At 54.5% G+C, this 14,546-nt stretch overlaps 1 protein-coding gene across 2 annotated transcripts in view; it reads left to right on the forward strand.

Annotated features, from left to right (window-relative positions):
- Positions 1 to 14,546, forward strand: part of RAB22A (RAB22A, member RAS oncogene family) — a 56,575-nt gene that overhangs the window by 26,879 nt on the left and 15,150 nt on the right. The window contains 1 exon segment of one of the 2 annotated variants that reach the window (NM_001123174.1): positions 8,695 to 8,776. The exons of the other annotated variant lie outside the window; for it this stretch is intronic. Coding sequence (NP_001116646.1) covers positions 8,695 to 8,776 — 82 coding nt within the window. 2 annotated transcript variants of the gene reach the window in all.

Genomic DNA, 14,546 nt, shown 5'->3' on the forward strand with positions numbered 1-14,546 from the left:
AAAGGCTTGTACCAAGATGCCTTATCCATAATAACCCAGAACTTGAAACAACCCAAATATCCCTCAGCATAACAAGGAGCAAAGTCATATATTCCTATAGTGGGAAACCTTACAGCAATAAAAAAGAATTGACTACCAAATAATGTAGAGTAATTTCCAAAACACTGTTAAGTGAAAGAAGCTAGACGCAAGAATGTGTGTGTATACTTTACCATTCCATTCCTGTGAAATCCAAGGATAATCAAAATTAATCTATGAAGTAGAAGTCAAAAATGATTTGCCCCAGGAGCTCCCTGGTGGTCTAGTAGCTATGATTCAGCACTTTCACTGTTGAGGCCCAGATTCAATCCCTGGTCTGGGAACTGAGATCCCGCATCAAGCCGCCGCATGCCGTGGCCAAAGGTGAAGATAAATAAAAATAAATGACCCCCCAAAAAGATAATAGGTACAAGACCTAGCTAGAAATGGGCATAAAGGAACTTTCTGGGGTTATGAGAATGCTCTTTATCTTGTTTTGGGCGGTGGTTACACAAGAATATGAAACACCAAAACCCTCTACTGCATTTTATTGTTCATTAATTATTCTCCAGTAAATATATGTATATAATCTATGTGTATAGAAAACATGAAACTTCAGCGATGCAGATAGATATAAAATATTTTAAAGCCCTGTATCATAGGTGCTAAAGCTACTCCTCGTTTCCAGATGGTGGCAAAACCAATAAACAGAGCTGAGTAGTCTGGCTGAAACATCTGCACATTTAGTGAGTATCGTGTTGTCTCCTGTCCTTACCCAGAAATTCTCCTTCCAGGACTTGCTCCTTCAGGTAAACCCACGCAGGTCCCAGACACAGGGTTCGTGGCTGTGCGGGTCAGGGACCGCAGCGCTGGTGTGAGCAGGAGTCTGACAGTGTCGGCTGTTGTGCAGTCGCTCGGTGTGTTAGTGTAACAGCATGCCAGGCAGAGGCCAGCGCGAGAAACCTTTATGGGCGTACATTGGGTGGCCTCCTAGGTGTCGCGGAGAGCGAAAGAAATGGCAGGCCCTGCTAGATTCTGCCACGGGCACCCGTGAAGGAGGGCGCAGGGGAGACAGGCTACCCACACACTTGTGCAGCCCACGGCGGGTCTGACAGGAGCTGAGGGGCCGGGGAGGGGGGAAGGGAGCCGTTTGGGGACCCTGCCTGCTCCGCTCAGCCGGGCAGCCAGCCCTCCTGGCCCCAGCAGCAGTGAGGGCACTTACAGCTCCGAGGTAACTGACCCAGCTCCTCTCACACACAGTCGCCTCAGCCGCCAGAAGCCCCCAACGCCTTAGAACCGTCCCTCTCACCAGCCGATGCCCTGTTCTTTCCTGTCAACGGCCCTGCCTTTCTCCTGGGTCCTGTCGGGCCTCCGGCTGGCTTCCGGCCTGGTTCCCTTTTCCCTCCCGTTGCCGCCGTCTTGTCTGAGCTCTCCCAGGGCTTCGGATTCCCCAGGTTTTGCCTGGACATCCGTTTCCACCTGTGCCCTGCAGGGGCCTTGTTACAGACATCCACCTCACTCATCCTCGGGCTGTCACGGACTCAACGTCGGGCAGAAAGACCCCAAAGGCCTGTGGTGCGCCCCCAGAGTTCACCTTTCAAGCAGGTCTGATAGCATCACCCCTCCTCGCCGGTGTGTGGGGGGGCTCCCCTTCACTTTCAGCTGTCTTTTCCAAAACAACCCCTGTGAGATTACTTTAGATGGGCACAGATAAGCATTTTACATTTATGTTGTTAAGTATTTTATTCTGTTAGGAAAAATAAAACCAGTCCACAAATGCTGTTAAGTTTTTAATTTTACCAATATTATTGCTTAGACAAATTTCAGTTTTTTTTAAAAAAAAAGTGGGATTCCTTTTGTGGCTCAGCAGTTAAAAACTGGACTTGGATCCATGAGAATGAGGGTTCCATCCCTGGCCTGGCTCAGTGGGTCATTTGGGGATCTGGCACTGCCATGAGCTGTGGTGCAGGTTGCAGATGTGGCTTGGATCCCGCGTTGCTGTGGCTGTGGTGTAGGCTGGCAGCTATAGCTCCAATTCGACCCCTGGCCTGGGAACCCTCATATGCCAAGGGTGCAGCCCTGGCGGGGGGGGGGAGTGATCTTTTTTTACATTATTCAGTAGTAAGTAATACAGATAAACACAGATATGGCAGAAGTGGTGACAGCAAGGCCCTGGCCTCTGGGGAGATGTCAGCTTACAGGAAACGGGGCCTCACAGCGTGAGACACTCAGCAGTGTTGAGATGCGGCATCTCATTGATTTTCATCACCTCTGTACCCAGCCTGTCCGGAGCCCTTTCTGTGGTCACCCTGCTTCACTCGCTGCCCCGCCCCACCGCGCACTCACCCAGTCTCGCTCTGCAGAACCACTGGGAGTCTTGCATGTTCACCACCCTGTGCTTTTGCTCTTGCTGTTTCTCTTTAAGGAACGTGATCCAGCACCTTGGGTCCTGCTGCTGGACATCTGCTGCTGAGCATCCACTGGGCAGACTCCCCCCTGAAACGTCTGACTTCAGGTCAAACTTCAGCTCTTCTCATGAAGCCCTCCCTAGTGTATTAGTTTCCTGTTGCTGCTGTAACAGATGACTGCAACCTTAGTCACTTGCAAGAGTGCCATTTATCATAGTTCTGGAAGTTAGAAGTCGTAACCTGCACAGGGGTGTGGGGGTGATTGGCTTCCTTGCCTTCTTCAGCTTTTAGTGGCTGGACTTTTCATCCATCTTTCCTCTGGCTTCCCTCACCTGGCGTCACTGCTCCCTTGGATCCTTTTTTTTTTTTTCAGTGTAGACAGTCTTCTTTTTTTTTTTTGGTCTTTCCAGGACCGCACCCACAGCACATGGAGGTTCCCAGGCTAGGGGTTGAATCAGAGCTATAGCTGACGGCCTACACCACAGCCACAGCCACACCGGATCCTTAACCCACTGAGCGAGACCAGGGATCGAACCTGCAACCTCGTGGTTGCCAGTCAGGTTCGTTAACCATTAAGCCGTGACAGGAACTCCAGTGTAGACAGTCTGTATTGACAGGTGTGAAGAGTGCAAGACAGTAACAAATCCAGAAGGGTGGGAGAAGTGAGAGGACAGTAACCAGCCAGTGGGGCGGGAGCACTTGACCTAGGCCACTTTGGGCCCAGCGCCCCCGGAGAACAAGCTCCCATGTAGGAGGCCTCCTCGCCACAGGGCACAGGAGTTGGTCTCCACTTCCTTCTTCCATCACCTTTTTCTCTGGCTCCGACTTTTCTTGGTCTCCTTGCAAGGGCCCTTGTGATTACATTGGCCCCTGGATCATCTAAGATCCTCGTCCCATCCCAAGATTCTGCAGCTAATTGCATCTTTAAGGTCCCTTTCACCGTGGAAGTACCATGTTCACAGGGTCTAGGGCTGGGCTGGGGGGGGGGTGGGCATCTTCCAGCCTCCCACCACCACGCTCCCGGGTCCTTAGACTAGGCTTTACCTCTGTGTCCCCGCAGCTCTGTCCCTCCTTCTGTCTCTGCTCGAGTGTCTGCCTTGCAACTGCGTGCTCGCCAGCCGGTCCTCCCACTGTGAGCCTCCTGGGCAGGGCTGGGCTTACCCTGCTGGCACTCCCGCCGCACGGAGGAAGGCATGTGCTGGAGGAGGTAGAGCCACCAGTGCAAGATGGGCCCTGCAGTGCTGTGGCCCCAGGGACAGGCTCGGGGGCCCAGCAGCAGGCATGGCTTCTAGCTGTGCCCCTCGCTTGCTCTGTCCCCCATGCTGTGATGATGAACTGAGCGCAGCCCAGGGGCTCATGGTAAGGACCAGACAGGGACAGGAGGCGTGCTGACTGCGGCGAGTGCTCGGCTGGGGCAGCTGCTGCCGTCGTCCTGGTGTTGGTTGGGTTGTACACGATGCGAAAGACTTTCCCATTCTGTACACGATTCCTGACAAACAGAAGGAGAGGCCAAACCTTTAGGTTTAAAGTAATGTTTTCCTTGATTTTAAAAGTTTCCGCAAAAGTTGTCGGAATGACGAAAATGTAGAAAATACGAAAGGATTTGCTCAGGGTGAGCACAAACCTGCGGGCAAACCACCGGCTCTGCACTCATCTGGCTTCAGTGGGCAGGGGCTGCAGAGAAGGTGTGTCTGTGGCGCATCAGCCCTCAGACCTCATTCGTCTCAGAGATGGTGGCGTTTAAAGGTGCGCCTGAGTGTGGAACCCTCGTAAGTTGCTGGATTTATGGCCACTCAGAGCTTCCTCGAAAGGCACCGGGTATATTAGGGAGATGGGGGTAATCCGTGTGTCGTTCCAAGACTCGGAGGTCCTGGGCTGATGGCAGGCACCCCGTGTTCTCAGAGAGCCAGGCAGGTCTGCTGCAGGTGGAGGAAAGACGTGTTTTGTTTTGTTTCTTGTCTTCTTGCCTTTTCTAGGGCTGCTCCCGCGGCATGTGGAGGTTCCCAGGCTAGGGGTCGAATCGGAGCCACAGCCAATGGCCTCCACCACAGCTACGGCAACGCCGGGCCCTTAACCCACTGAGCGAGGCCAGGGACCGAACCCGCAACCTCACGGTTCTTAGTCGGACTCTTGAGCCACTGCGCCACGATGGGAACTCCAGGAAAGACGTTTTCAAAACACCTCGTAGCAAGTGCCTGCACTGGGATCACGCACTCCAACCGGAGATCATGCCTCCTTGGTGAGCGTGAACGTCGTATTTTTAGAGTGTCGTGAAAAATGGAGAAGTATATGGAAGGCATTCTAGCTTTAGGAAATAATGCTAGTAGGGAGTTTAGATTAAAGAGGTAATAAGATCTGCCTCGGCAGAGTGAAGAGAGATGGTTTAGTAGTGAAAAATAAGGTTATCAGACAAGTAAATGGCAGGCTGGAAAATAAAAATGTATCATTTGGATGGCAGGAAGCCATTGCCTGTTTTTCAAAGAGCAAGATATTGACGTTCTCATACCCTCCGCATCATTGAACTTGAACGTTGTGGGAGTGTCCTGGAGTTGGAGTGACGGGAGAGAGAAATTGTAGTAGCCGCACTCGAAGATTAGGGTCCAATTTATGAATTTATTTCAGGGGTTGAGGTTCCAGTGTAGATTAAATGTAAAATGAAGAACCAGACGGTTGTATGAGATTGGATGGAAGTTTCAAAGGCCCAGGCTTCGCTGCAGACCAGTGCGTGTTCGTGTTCAGCGGGCGGGCGGGCTTGTGATGGAGAAGCGGGAGGGAGGACTGGCGCGAGCGGGTGATGACGCGGCGGGATGGCGGCGCCGAGCCGAGGTCAGGAAATGTGGAAGAGCACTGACACTGCAGGACGGGGTTCACCCAGCGAGCCGCGCGGGAGGCCTTCTGCCCAGGGCTCCTCCTGGGAGAGACCACAGGCATCCCTCGCTCCAGGCCCGACCCCCAGGCCACGTGTCGCCAGGGTGTAGACCGCCGGATCCAGATGCCGATCGGGAGGAAATGGTTCTTAGAGGTGTGACTGGCCAAGACCTCAGGCCACGTGTCGCCAGGGTGTAGACCGGCCGGATCCAGATGCCCAGCGGGAGGAAATGGTTCTTAGACGTGTGACTGGCCAAGACCTCGGGCTCCCGAGAGTCAGCAGAACCACACCGCTCACAGCCTGGAGGCCTCACACCCGGCTGAGGAGCCTCGGCCTGGACTTCGGAAGCTGGTCTCACTTTAGGCCTCAGGGAGTGCTTGGCCGACGCCCTGGAACAGTGGGTGGAATGGAAGTGCGCCTCATGGCAACACGGTCAGAATTCCAGGAGAGCCAGAAGAGAGGAGAAGGATACCCGTTCACGGGAAGACGTCCAGCAGGGTTCCTGCCTTCCTGGCACTCAACTTCTTCATGGTGTGTCAGGCATGGAACCGAAACTTTAAAAATGAGCAAAGCAACCAGTCAGGCATTGTGCAGCCCTCGCAGCGTGTGCTTGGAGGACAGAACAGGCTGATGCGTGTGCTGCAGAGTGGGAGGGCTGGCGGGCAGGCTGCTGCCCTGGGTGGATAGTGCAGGTTTCTCTGAGGGTGGAGGCCGAGCAGGCCCTACAGCGGGAGGCGTGTTTAGCCAGGAGCGCGCGTTCAAGGAAAAGGAGCGGTCGGCTTGAAGGTGGGGACGGGGACAGGTGGAAGGCTTGGAGTCTGGGAGGAGGAGGCCAGTCTGACCACTGCCATGGCCCGGGCAGGGTGTGCTGGGATCAGGAGCAGGGCAGTGGTGACAGGTGAATCCAAGAAAGACGTCCCGACGCGTCGGCGCCAGAAAAGTGGAAATCACAGCTGGTGTGAATGGAGATGGGCCTATTCCCACGTTGGGAGGGTTGACTGGGGCACATGTTGGGGACCTTAAGGCTTGTAACCTGTTCGCTCTGAGAAGACTGCAGAAAGAGGGCCCGCAGGCAGGGGTATGGAGCTGGGAAACAGTTGAGAGCATCTGGAATAGGCGCTCTGTGGAGTAAGAGGCCTGGGGCGGGTCCAGCCGCGGTAGGACAGGCTTCATCACCACCGGTCCGCAGAGCTCCGGGACGTTCCTCCAGCAAAGCAGCCACCCACTCTGTGCAGAAGCAGCAGGAGGAGAGGCTTTTCTGGGTGCTTGAGACAGAGGACAGACGAGATTCCTGAAGAACTGGTTGTGTGGGCGAGAGATGCTGGTGATGAAAGGACAAGAGGCCCGCAGAGACCAGGGTTCCCCCGGCAGGGAGCTTCGGACCCAGGGACCTCAGTGTAGATGGAAGGAGGTGGGTTGAGAGTGACCGTCGGGGCGGGGGAGAGAGAAGGGTGGTCTGGGGTCACAGACAGGAGCTGGGTTTAATCTTTGAAGGTACTTACGTGACAGCTGCCATGTTGTCCTCCTCTCGGCTGAGTGTTGACTCCATGCTTTCCCTAAAGGGGACGCGGTTGGCAGGTAGGTTGAACTTCAGGGACTTCTGATCTAATAACGAAGCATCTCCTTTTAGCTGTCTTGTGTACCCTTTCTCGGCCTCAGGTCTCCTTGCGGCGTGTCTCTCCCCTTGTTCTCTGAGCAGCCAAAATGAAGGTGTTGGTTGCTCTGGCTCTGTTAATAGGCCTCTGTCAACTGCCTGTTGTCACTTCTAAATCTAACACCACAGCCGTAATTGATGGAGTTGAGTTGCAAGCTTTTAGGACTAATTGCAAAGCCTAAGCCAAAACATTCTCCCAAGTTGCCCTTAAATAATAATAATACTAATACCACGTGGAGGTAGAGTACCTTACAATTTGCACAGCACTTCCACATACATCATATCATTTAATCTTCACGATAAATAAGGCTTTTCGAATGCGTAGATCTTTCCTAAAGTGAGAAATCACGTTGTACGTCCTGATTTAATCGTGACAAGTCACCGCAAGTTCTGATGGGATTAGCGTTTACTGAGCCCCGTCCGTGGGGAAGGCCCTTTACTGAGGATACTGCGGGCGAACCTCCAGTGGATAACTAGCCCGCAGGATGGGGTCCCATCTCCCAGCCCCTCCCCTCCTCATCACAGTCACTGTTTGGGAGGCTCCCTGCTAAACCATAAATTTAATAAATACTTCTAGGAATTCATTGTGTCAGAGTTCAGATTTTTAAAACTAACGATTCTGATACTTCTGTAAGCGCAGTAATGCCTCAAAATCATGCTCTTGATTTTGTCTTGTACTTTCTGGAAAGTCATGCGTCTGTTACTTGAATCTCAGAGGTGTTTCAGGTGCAGCGTGTTTGAAGACGTCCGGCCCTGGAGCCCGTTGCCCTGATGGGGATGACCAGGGTTTGGCTCCCGGGGTACGGCTGGACCCTTGGCCCCAGGAGGCTTGGGCAGCAGGCAGGAAGACAGAACCCTCGCTGGGATCTTGGGCCAGACCGGGGTGTGTGGAGGAGCCAGGACTCAGGAGGGAGCTTCCTGGGTGAGATGGTGTTGGAGCCGGTGCAGGCCCAGGGCGGGACTTGCAAAGCTTTATTCAGGAGCCCCTGCAGTGCCCGGGTACGTGTTCCGGGCCACTGTGGCTCCTCTGAGGGTCTCCAAAAAGCATGAGGCCCCCAAATACCAGGATCCCCGCCTTCAAGGCCTTGGGCAGAGTGGTCCCTCGGGGCGAGCCTGTGGCCTGCACGGCGGCGTCACCCGCCTCCCCATCGAGGGCTGGGCAGGCCCGGGGCTCTGCCGGGGCCATAGGACAGCTGAGGGGCTGCTTCGTGGCCCAAACACAGAGCGCTGCCGGGGCATCGCGTCTCTGGCTGTCTCCCTGCTTCTGGATCGGCGTCTTCATTTTCCTCCCTCCCATATTACAGCAGCTCCTGCACGGTCGTGTGAGTAGGAAGGGGGTGAGGACAAACCCCGGGGCCTGAGATCCTCGTGCCCTCGCTTCCTGGCCACTCGGGTGTTTGGCAGCGTTTTCCCACGGTGCCCTCTCTCCCAAACAGCTTCCTTACGTCACTCGGGAGGCTCCTGTCTGGATGGTCATCAGTTTGGCCCTCGGTGCCTGACGTGGCGCTCCGGCGGTCCCCAGCCAAAGGACCCTTCCGTCTTTGTGCCGGCGGCCGGTGTGCCCAGGGCTCTGTTTGACCCAGAACGAGCAGCCGGCACCTGAGCCTCTCACCCGCGCCCGAGGGGCCCGCCGCCGGGCTGCGGCGTGGAGGGAGCGTGAGCGCCAAGTCTCGGCGGTGTTCCAAGTGGGGCTGGTGACGGGCTTTGCATTACTGTGTTCTGACCACCGAGGTCTCTCTTTGTAGGGCATCCTTTATGACCAAGACTGTCCAGTACCAGAATGAGCTACATAAATTCCTCATCTGGGACACAGCTGGACAAGAACGAGTAAGTCCCTCTTTCATTTACTACGTGTTTCTCCGAGGCCCAGATCAAAGCTGCCACAGGACTGCCGGTTCCTGCCCTTTGACGTCGCTTCCTTCCTTCCTCCGCGCCAGAGTCGCGTTGATTTCCATCCTCCAGCGCCAGCCTTTTCGCCTCCATCAGAGCCGCCAAGTCCGCGGTGGAGAGGCGATCCAGGGCACCGAGGGCGTTTGCATACCTTTTAGTGTCTTCCCCTAAACGCCGACTAACAGGCCTGCTAAAGCCCCGCTCACGGCATCGTGTGTGAGCTGGGGCTCCGTCCTCTAGCAAAGACAGAAGAGAATTAGCGGGAGAAAAGGGGAGAGTGGAGCACAGCTCAGGTGCAGCTGCCTTTTAAAAGCCAAGGAGGGAACTGTACCACGTGTAAAGGTCGAGACGTAAGTGAAGTGGGTGAGCTCACACTGCGGCGCCGCAGACACCTAGTAAACGCCCGACGGTAAAACTGTCCAGGGCGGTTATCTGCCTGAGGAGGAGCCAGAACCAGAAGTAGGGCCGGGGCCGCAGCCTCACCGGGCCGAGTGGGATTTGGTGCAGCCCACCCAAACCAAATGGGCAGGAAGGCAGGGAAGGGACCAGACACTTGCCTGCCGCCTCCTCTGCCCTCTGGGCCCTGACTCTGATTTCCTGTCGAGGTTTGTCTGGCAGCGGCCCCATTATTCAGCCGCTGTTTAATTTTGTTTTCAAACAGTGCCATCAAAACAGGCCATCTGATGGATGTGCAGTGCTATCTTAAGCGCTTAAAAGTATGGCAGAAGTAATCAGGAGAAGGCGTCTGTTGTCACAGTCTTATCTGAGACAGCGTAGATGCTGCGTACACTATAAAGTAGGACCAGAATCATCACAGACAAATGGAGCAGAAGCAAACAAGCCATCACTGTTGTCCTAGACGGACACCGTGCATTCGTACGGACGAGCCGTCCTCAGCTCGCTCGGCTGGTTTCTTCTGTGTTTTCTCGTGGTGGATGGCATACCGTGTGTCCGGTGCCTCGTCTGAGACGCGCTGGCTTCGTGTCCCCATTCCCTGCTGCTCCTGCGCTGTTTGGGCTGTGCTCCTCGAGGGGGGCAGGCCTTCGCCAACCATCCCTCTGATCCTGCAGAAGGGCCGCTTCCCACCAGGTCCTCCTGAGTAGACCCCCGCTCACAGCCCCGGCATCACCTCCCATTTGCCACGAACCCGTGGCTCTTCTCATGAGCGATGCGTAAGCAGCCTTTTGCTGCGTCCCAGGATGTAGTTACTCCTTCCCATATATTCGATGGTGCAGTAAAGCCCTCATCATAAAGACTCATGCGATACGTAGATCCCGTTATGCTTTGAATCAGAGCCCGTCCGGGTAGACACCATGATATATAACGCCTCTGTTTTCCAGAACATAAAAAAGAATAACACAAGGGTTTATGTTTCTGTCTTACTGCTGCCGTAGTAGCGGGATTCTGTTAAGTTTTGTAATTAGCTGGTTTGCCTGCCTCCTATTTCCTGCTCCTAATTGATTCTGCACCAGGAGTAGTTGCTCTGAGATGCACATCTGCCCCCCGCCCCCCGCCTGAAGCTCCATCACTTAAGCAGCCAGGGGCTCGGCTGGCACAGGGAATGTAAATGAGGCAGGCAGGGCTCTGGAGAGCTGCTGCAGTCGGGAGAGAGGCCAGCGGCGCACCCGCTCCAGCTGCTGGTTGCCAAGGGGAGAGTTCAGGTCCAGGGTTGCCAGGTCACAGCGTTTAAGAGGAGCTGAACATCTGACAGCCCATCGCAAACCGAAATGCCAGCCGCAGAGATCACGTGGGCGCCTCTGCCGGCTGTCCTGGGCGGGGCCTTGCGGGCCCTGACAGTGCCTCCCTCAGCCAGACGGTCCGTCTTCATCTTGCCCCACCCATCTGTCCTGCAAGACCGGGTGGCCTAGCCTTCCCCAGGGTGCCGGGCAGGTCCATGCCCTCAGACACTCGTCCTGTCGGTCCCTCTGCTTGGAATGCCCTTCCTGCCCCGGGATTCTTCAGCCTTCAAAACCCTCACCTGGAGTTCCCATTGTAGCGCAGCGAAAACGAATCTGACGAGCATCCATAGCCATGAGGCCGCAGGTTCGATCCCTGGCCTTGGTCAGTGGGTTAAGGATCCGGCGTTGCCGTGAGCTGTGGTGTAGGTCACAGACACAGCTCGGATCCCATGTTGCTGTGGCTGTGGTGCAGGCCGGCAGCTCCAGCTCCAATTAGACCCCTAACCTGGGAACCTCCATATGCCGCAGGTGCGGCCGTAGAAGACAAAGAAAAAACAACCCTCATCTGCGGGTCCCTTGGGAGGGGCTCTCCTAACCCCTGCTGTTCTCAGACAGCCCGCCGCCGCCTCACCTGGACCTGCATCAGGAGGTCCTCTCCGACTCCATCCCTCCTCACACCCCAGCCTCCACAGAGGCTCGGATCCACTCGCTTCTCCGTCTCCACCAGCAGCCTACTCTCGGCCACCTTTCATTCCCACCCCAGAGTTGAGCCTTTAGCCTTTAACCGGTGCCCCCGCTTTCCCGCCCCCCGCCACGCGTGTCCGTCCTCACAGGACCGAGGAACCAGACCCCGCTGTCCTCCCTCTGGTACCTGCCCCTGCTCCTCTCCTCCGGCAGAGGAGAGCCGGAGCCTGACCGGCAGCCTGCCCCACGCACCTGATCTGAGGCTGGGCCGCCCTCCCGCTCAGCTCCAGCCTCCCGCGCCCCCGCAGATGCTCCACGGTCTCTGTCAGTCAGGGCTCCGCACGTCGTGTCCTGTACTGAACTCTCTCTTCGTGGCCAGCTGGCTCCCTACCAGCCTTCTCGTCTCGGCGCAGTGTCCCACCCTCTGAGTCTCCCCTAAGCCCTTGCACCTATGCCCTGAGTCCATTTCCCCCGGACCCTCACTGCAGGTAGTAATGAGCTGGCTGTCTGCATCCCTTTACTGCCAGGCTCTCCCCATAGACCAGACCAGGAGAGCAGGGACCACAGCGTCTTGTTCGCTGCCGTATTCCCAGGGCCCAGCACAAAGCCGACCCGGCGCCAGTGCTCAGATGTTGGCTGGACCAGTTAGTCAGTGGACTCTGCGGTGCACTTCCTCGAATCCTGGGGCTGTCACCTGCTTCCTTGTTTATCTCGTGTTAGCCTGTGAGCCCGAGGGGGCAGGGACATCCTCGCGTCTGTGCTCTCGGCCCCTGGCGCCCAGGCGCCGGCCCTACTTGCGCCCAGGTAAGGGGGCCAGACCCTCTACCCACTTTAATGTGTGGTGTGCGTATCGCACGCCTCAAATGATGCATTTCTGGTATTTGCATATTTATGATTCCGTTCTCCGTAGTAATGAGATTTGTAACGGAGCCAGAAGTCACCATAAAATGACAGTCCTTTAGGATAAACTGACCATTCCAGCATCCTCCGCCTTCGATGCTCACGTCTGTGACTGTGTCTGGTTTTCCCAGACCCATCGTCTTTCTCATGGTCCAGGCGCAGGCGATGGTCAGGTGATTTGATTAAGTCCGTGAAAGTGACTTTAGAGAACTTCGCGTGGCAGATGCCATGCAAAGCCACGGATGGTAGGGACCTTGTTAAATTAAGTGAGAAGAGCACCTCCGGTCAGAATGATGACCCAGGGGCTTCGGAAGGTGGTGATTGTGCATCGGAAGGCTGAGAGGCCGAGGGGCAGCTGATGGAGTCCTCAGATATTTTGTAAAAATTCCCCTGTTATGGTAGGACTAGGAGAGACAAGCATGAAATGAAAGGTCGATAGCGTATGGTGCCAGCACATGGTTTATCAGAAAAATCACAGTCGTCAATCCACTTTGATTCGGTGTTCGTTCAGGAAACTAGCTCCTGGTTGCATTCATAAGCCTCAATTTTTTCGAATACCAGTTAGATTGAAACTTGTTTTCATAATTTTTTTTCTTCAGATAGAGCCTCGGTCAGGCCTTTTCATCCCGATTTGCTCTCCTAAGTGAATTCACTGTTAAGTGAACTTTCCCCCTTTGTGATGTACTTACCCTCCCACAGATAACAATCACACATCACCTCTGAACAAAACATTCAAAAACAGCTATCTGAAGGCACTGCCAAGCGACCAGATGTGGCCAAGGACTGAGAAAGGATGACATTGGGTGGGACTCACGTTTTCTCACTGAATGAGAAAACCCCGAGCTTTTTCCGGAGGGCACGCCCCAGACCATGGGCCCAGGATAGCTAGGACTCCTGCAGAAAGATCCCCTATTTTTAGCTTGCCGTATTTGAGGACAGAGTTGAAGGTTGCTAGGTCAGCAGGAAAAAGAGGAGGCATACCCCAGAAAGATGGCTCCACCAAGGAGAGAAGCCCCCAAAACCTGCTTATAAATTCCCCACAGGGCTTTGCTGAGCCCCCGAATCGTGAGTGCACGGGGGAGACACGAAGAGGGCCAGCAGAAGCCAGCGGCCCGAGGGGGTGACGGGATTGAGCAGAGCTGCCGCTCATCCCAGGAAGGGAGACTGGAGTCCAGTCCTGCGCCCTACCGGGAACACAGACGCCTCGGCTTCCCCTGCAGGTTTAGAAGGGCCTGTCTCAGGAGGGGGACCGCACCCTGGGCGTGGGACGACAGACAGACCCCGAGCAGACCCGCCCTGACCACGTGTAAAACCAATCTCGGGTGAGTGGGCAGTGGTTTAACACTCTCCAGAGAAGATGATGGAAACCAGATAGTTTAAATATGTTCCAGGGTTTAAAAGACAGGGAGTCAGTATCTACGTAACTGCCGATGGGAACTCTCACACAGAATGACAACTAATAATCAAACGGAGATGCCCAAACTGGAAACAGTAATTTTTAAAATGAAAAAGCCACTGGATAGGTGACAAAACAAACCAGAACAGAAAGCGGGAGAAATGTGAACGTAGTCTTAGTCCCGTAGGATCAAATTCAGACAGTCTAACAGGGGCACCTAGAGACCCAGAAGTTGGGGGGGGTGTAGCAGGAGGGACAGAAACAAAGACATTTTGAGAAATAATGGCTGAAATTTCCCCAGGTTTTGGTGGACCATATCAATTTACAAATCCACAAGTTTAGCAAACCTATAAATACAAAGAAGATCGCGTCTAGGGTCCATCATAGGCAAATTGCTGAAAACCAAAGCTAAAGAGAAAAATCTCGAAAGCAGCCAAAGGTAACAGTATAGACACCGTACGTACGGGGACAGCAGCGTGAGTGAGGGCTGACTTCTCACGGGGACAGTGTATCTCTAATGTGCCCAGAGCCAGAGCCCCTTGTGGCTCAGGTTAAGGATTCAGCATTGTCACCGCTGTGGCGCGAGTTCAGTCCTTGGCCTGGGAGCTTCCGCATGCCTCAGGCACAGCCAAAAAGAAAAAGTAAACTTAGAAAAATGAAGTGTCGAAAGCAGAAAAAGAAAATAATGTCAGTCTGCCAAAATTATCTTTCAAATATGCAAAGTAATGACACTTTTAGGAGAAGAAAAGCTGAGTGGATTTGGCAGCAGCCCCAGAAAGTTTTTCAGGCTGAAGGGAAATGATACCACATGGCAACTCAGATCCACGGGAAGAAATAATAACCACTGGAAAATGGTAAATATAAAATCAGGCTTTTTTCTTCCTATTTAAAAGATCACTGCTGGGAGCTCCCGTCTTGGCTCAGCAGTGACGAACCCAACTGGTAATCCGTGAGGACGTGGGTTCGATCCCTGGCCTCGCTCAGTGTGTCAGGATCTGGCGTTGCCATGAGCTGTGGTGTAGGCCGGCTGCTACAGTTCCAGTTCAAC

This window comes from Sus scrofa, chromosome 17 (assembly GCF_054392235.1).
Source record: "Sus scrofa isolate SSC_HxYL_T2T_F1_AM1 chromosome 17, Sscrofa_HxYL_maternal_Yorkshire_Landrace_v2.0, whole genome shotgun sequence".
Lineage (NCBI taxonomy): Eukaryota > Metazoa > Chordata > Mammalia > Artiodactyla > Suidae > Sus > Sus scrofa.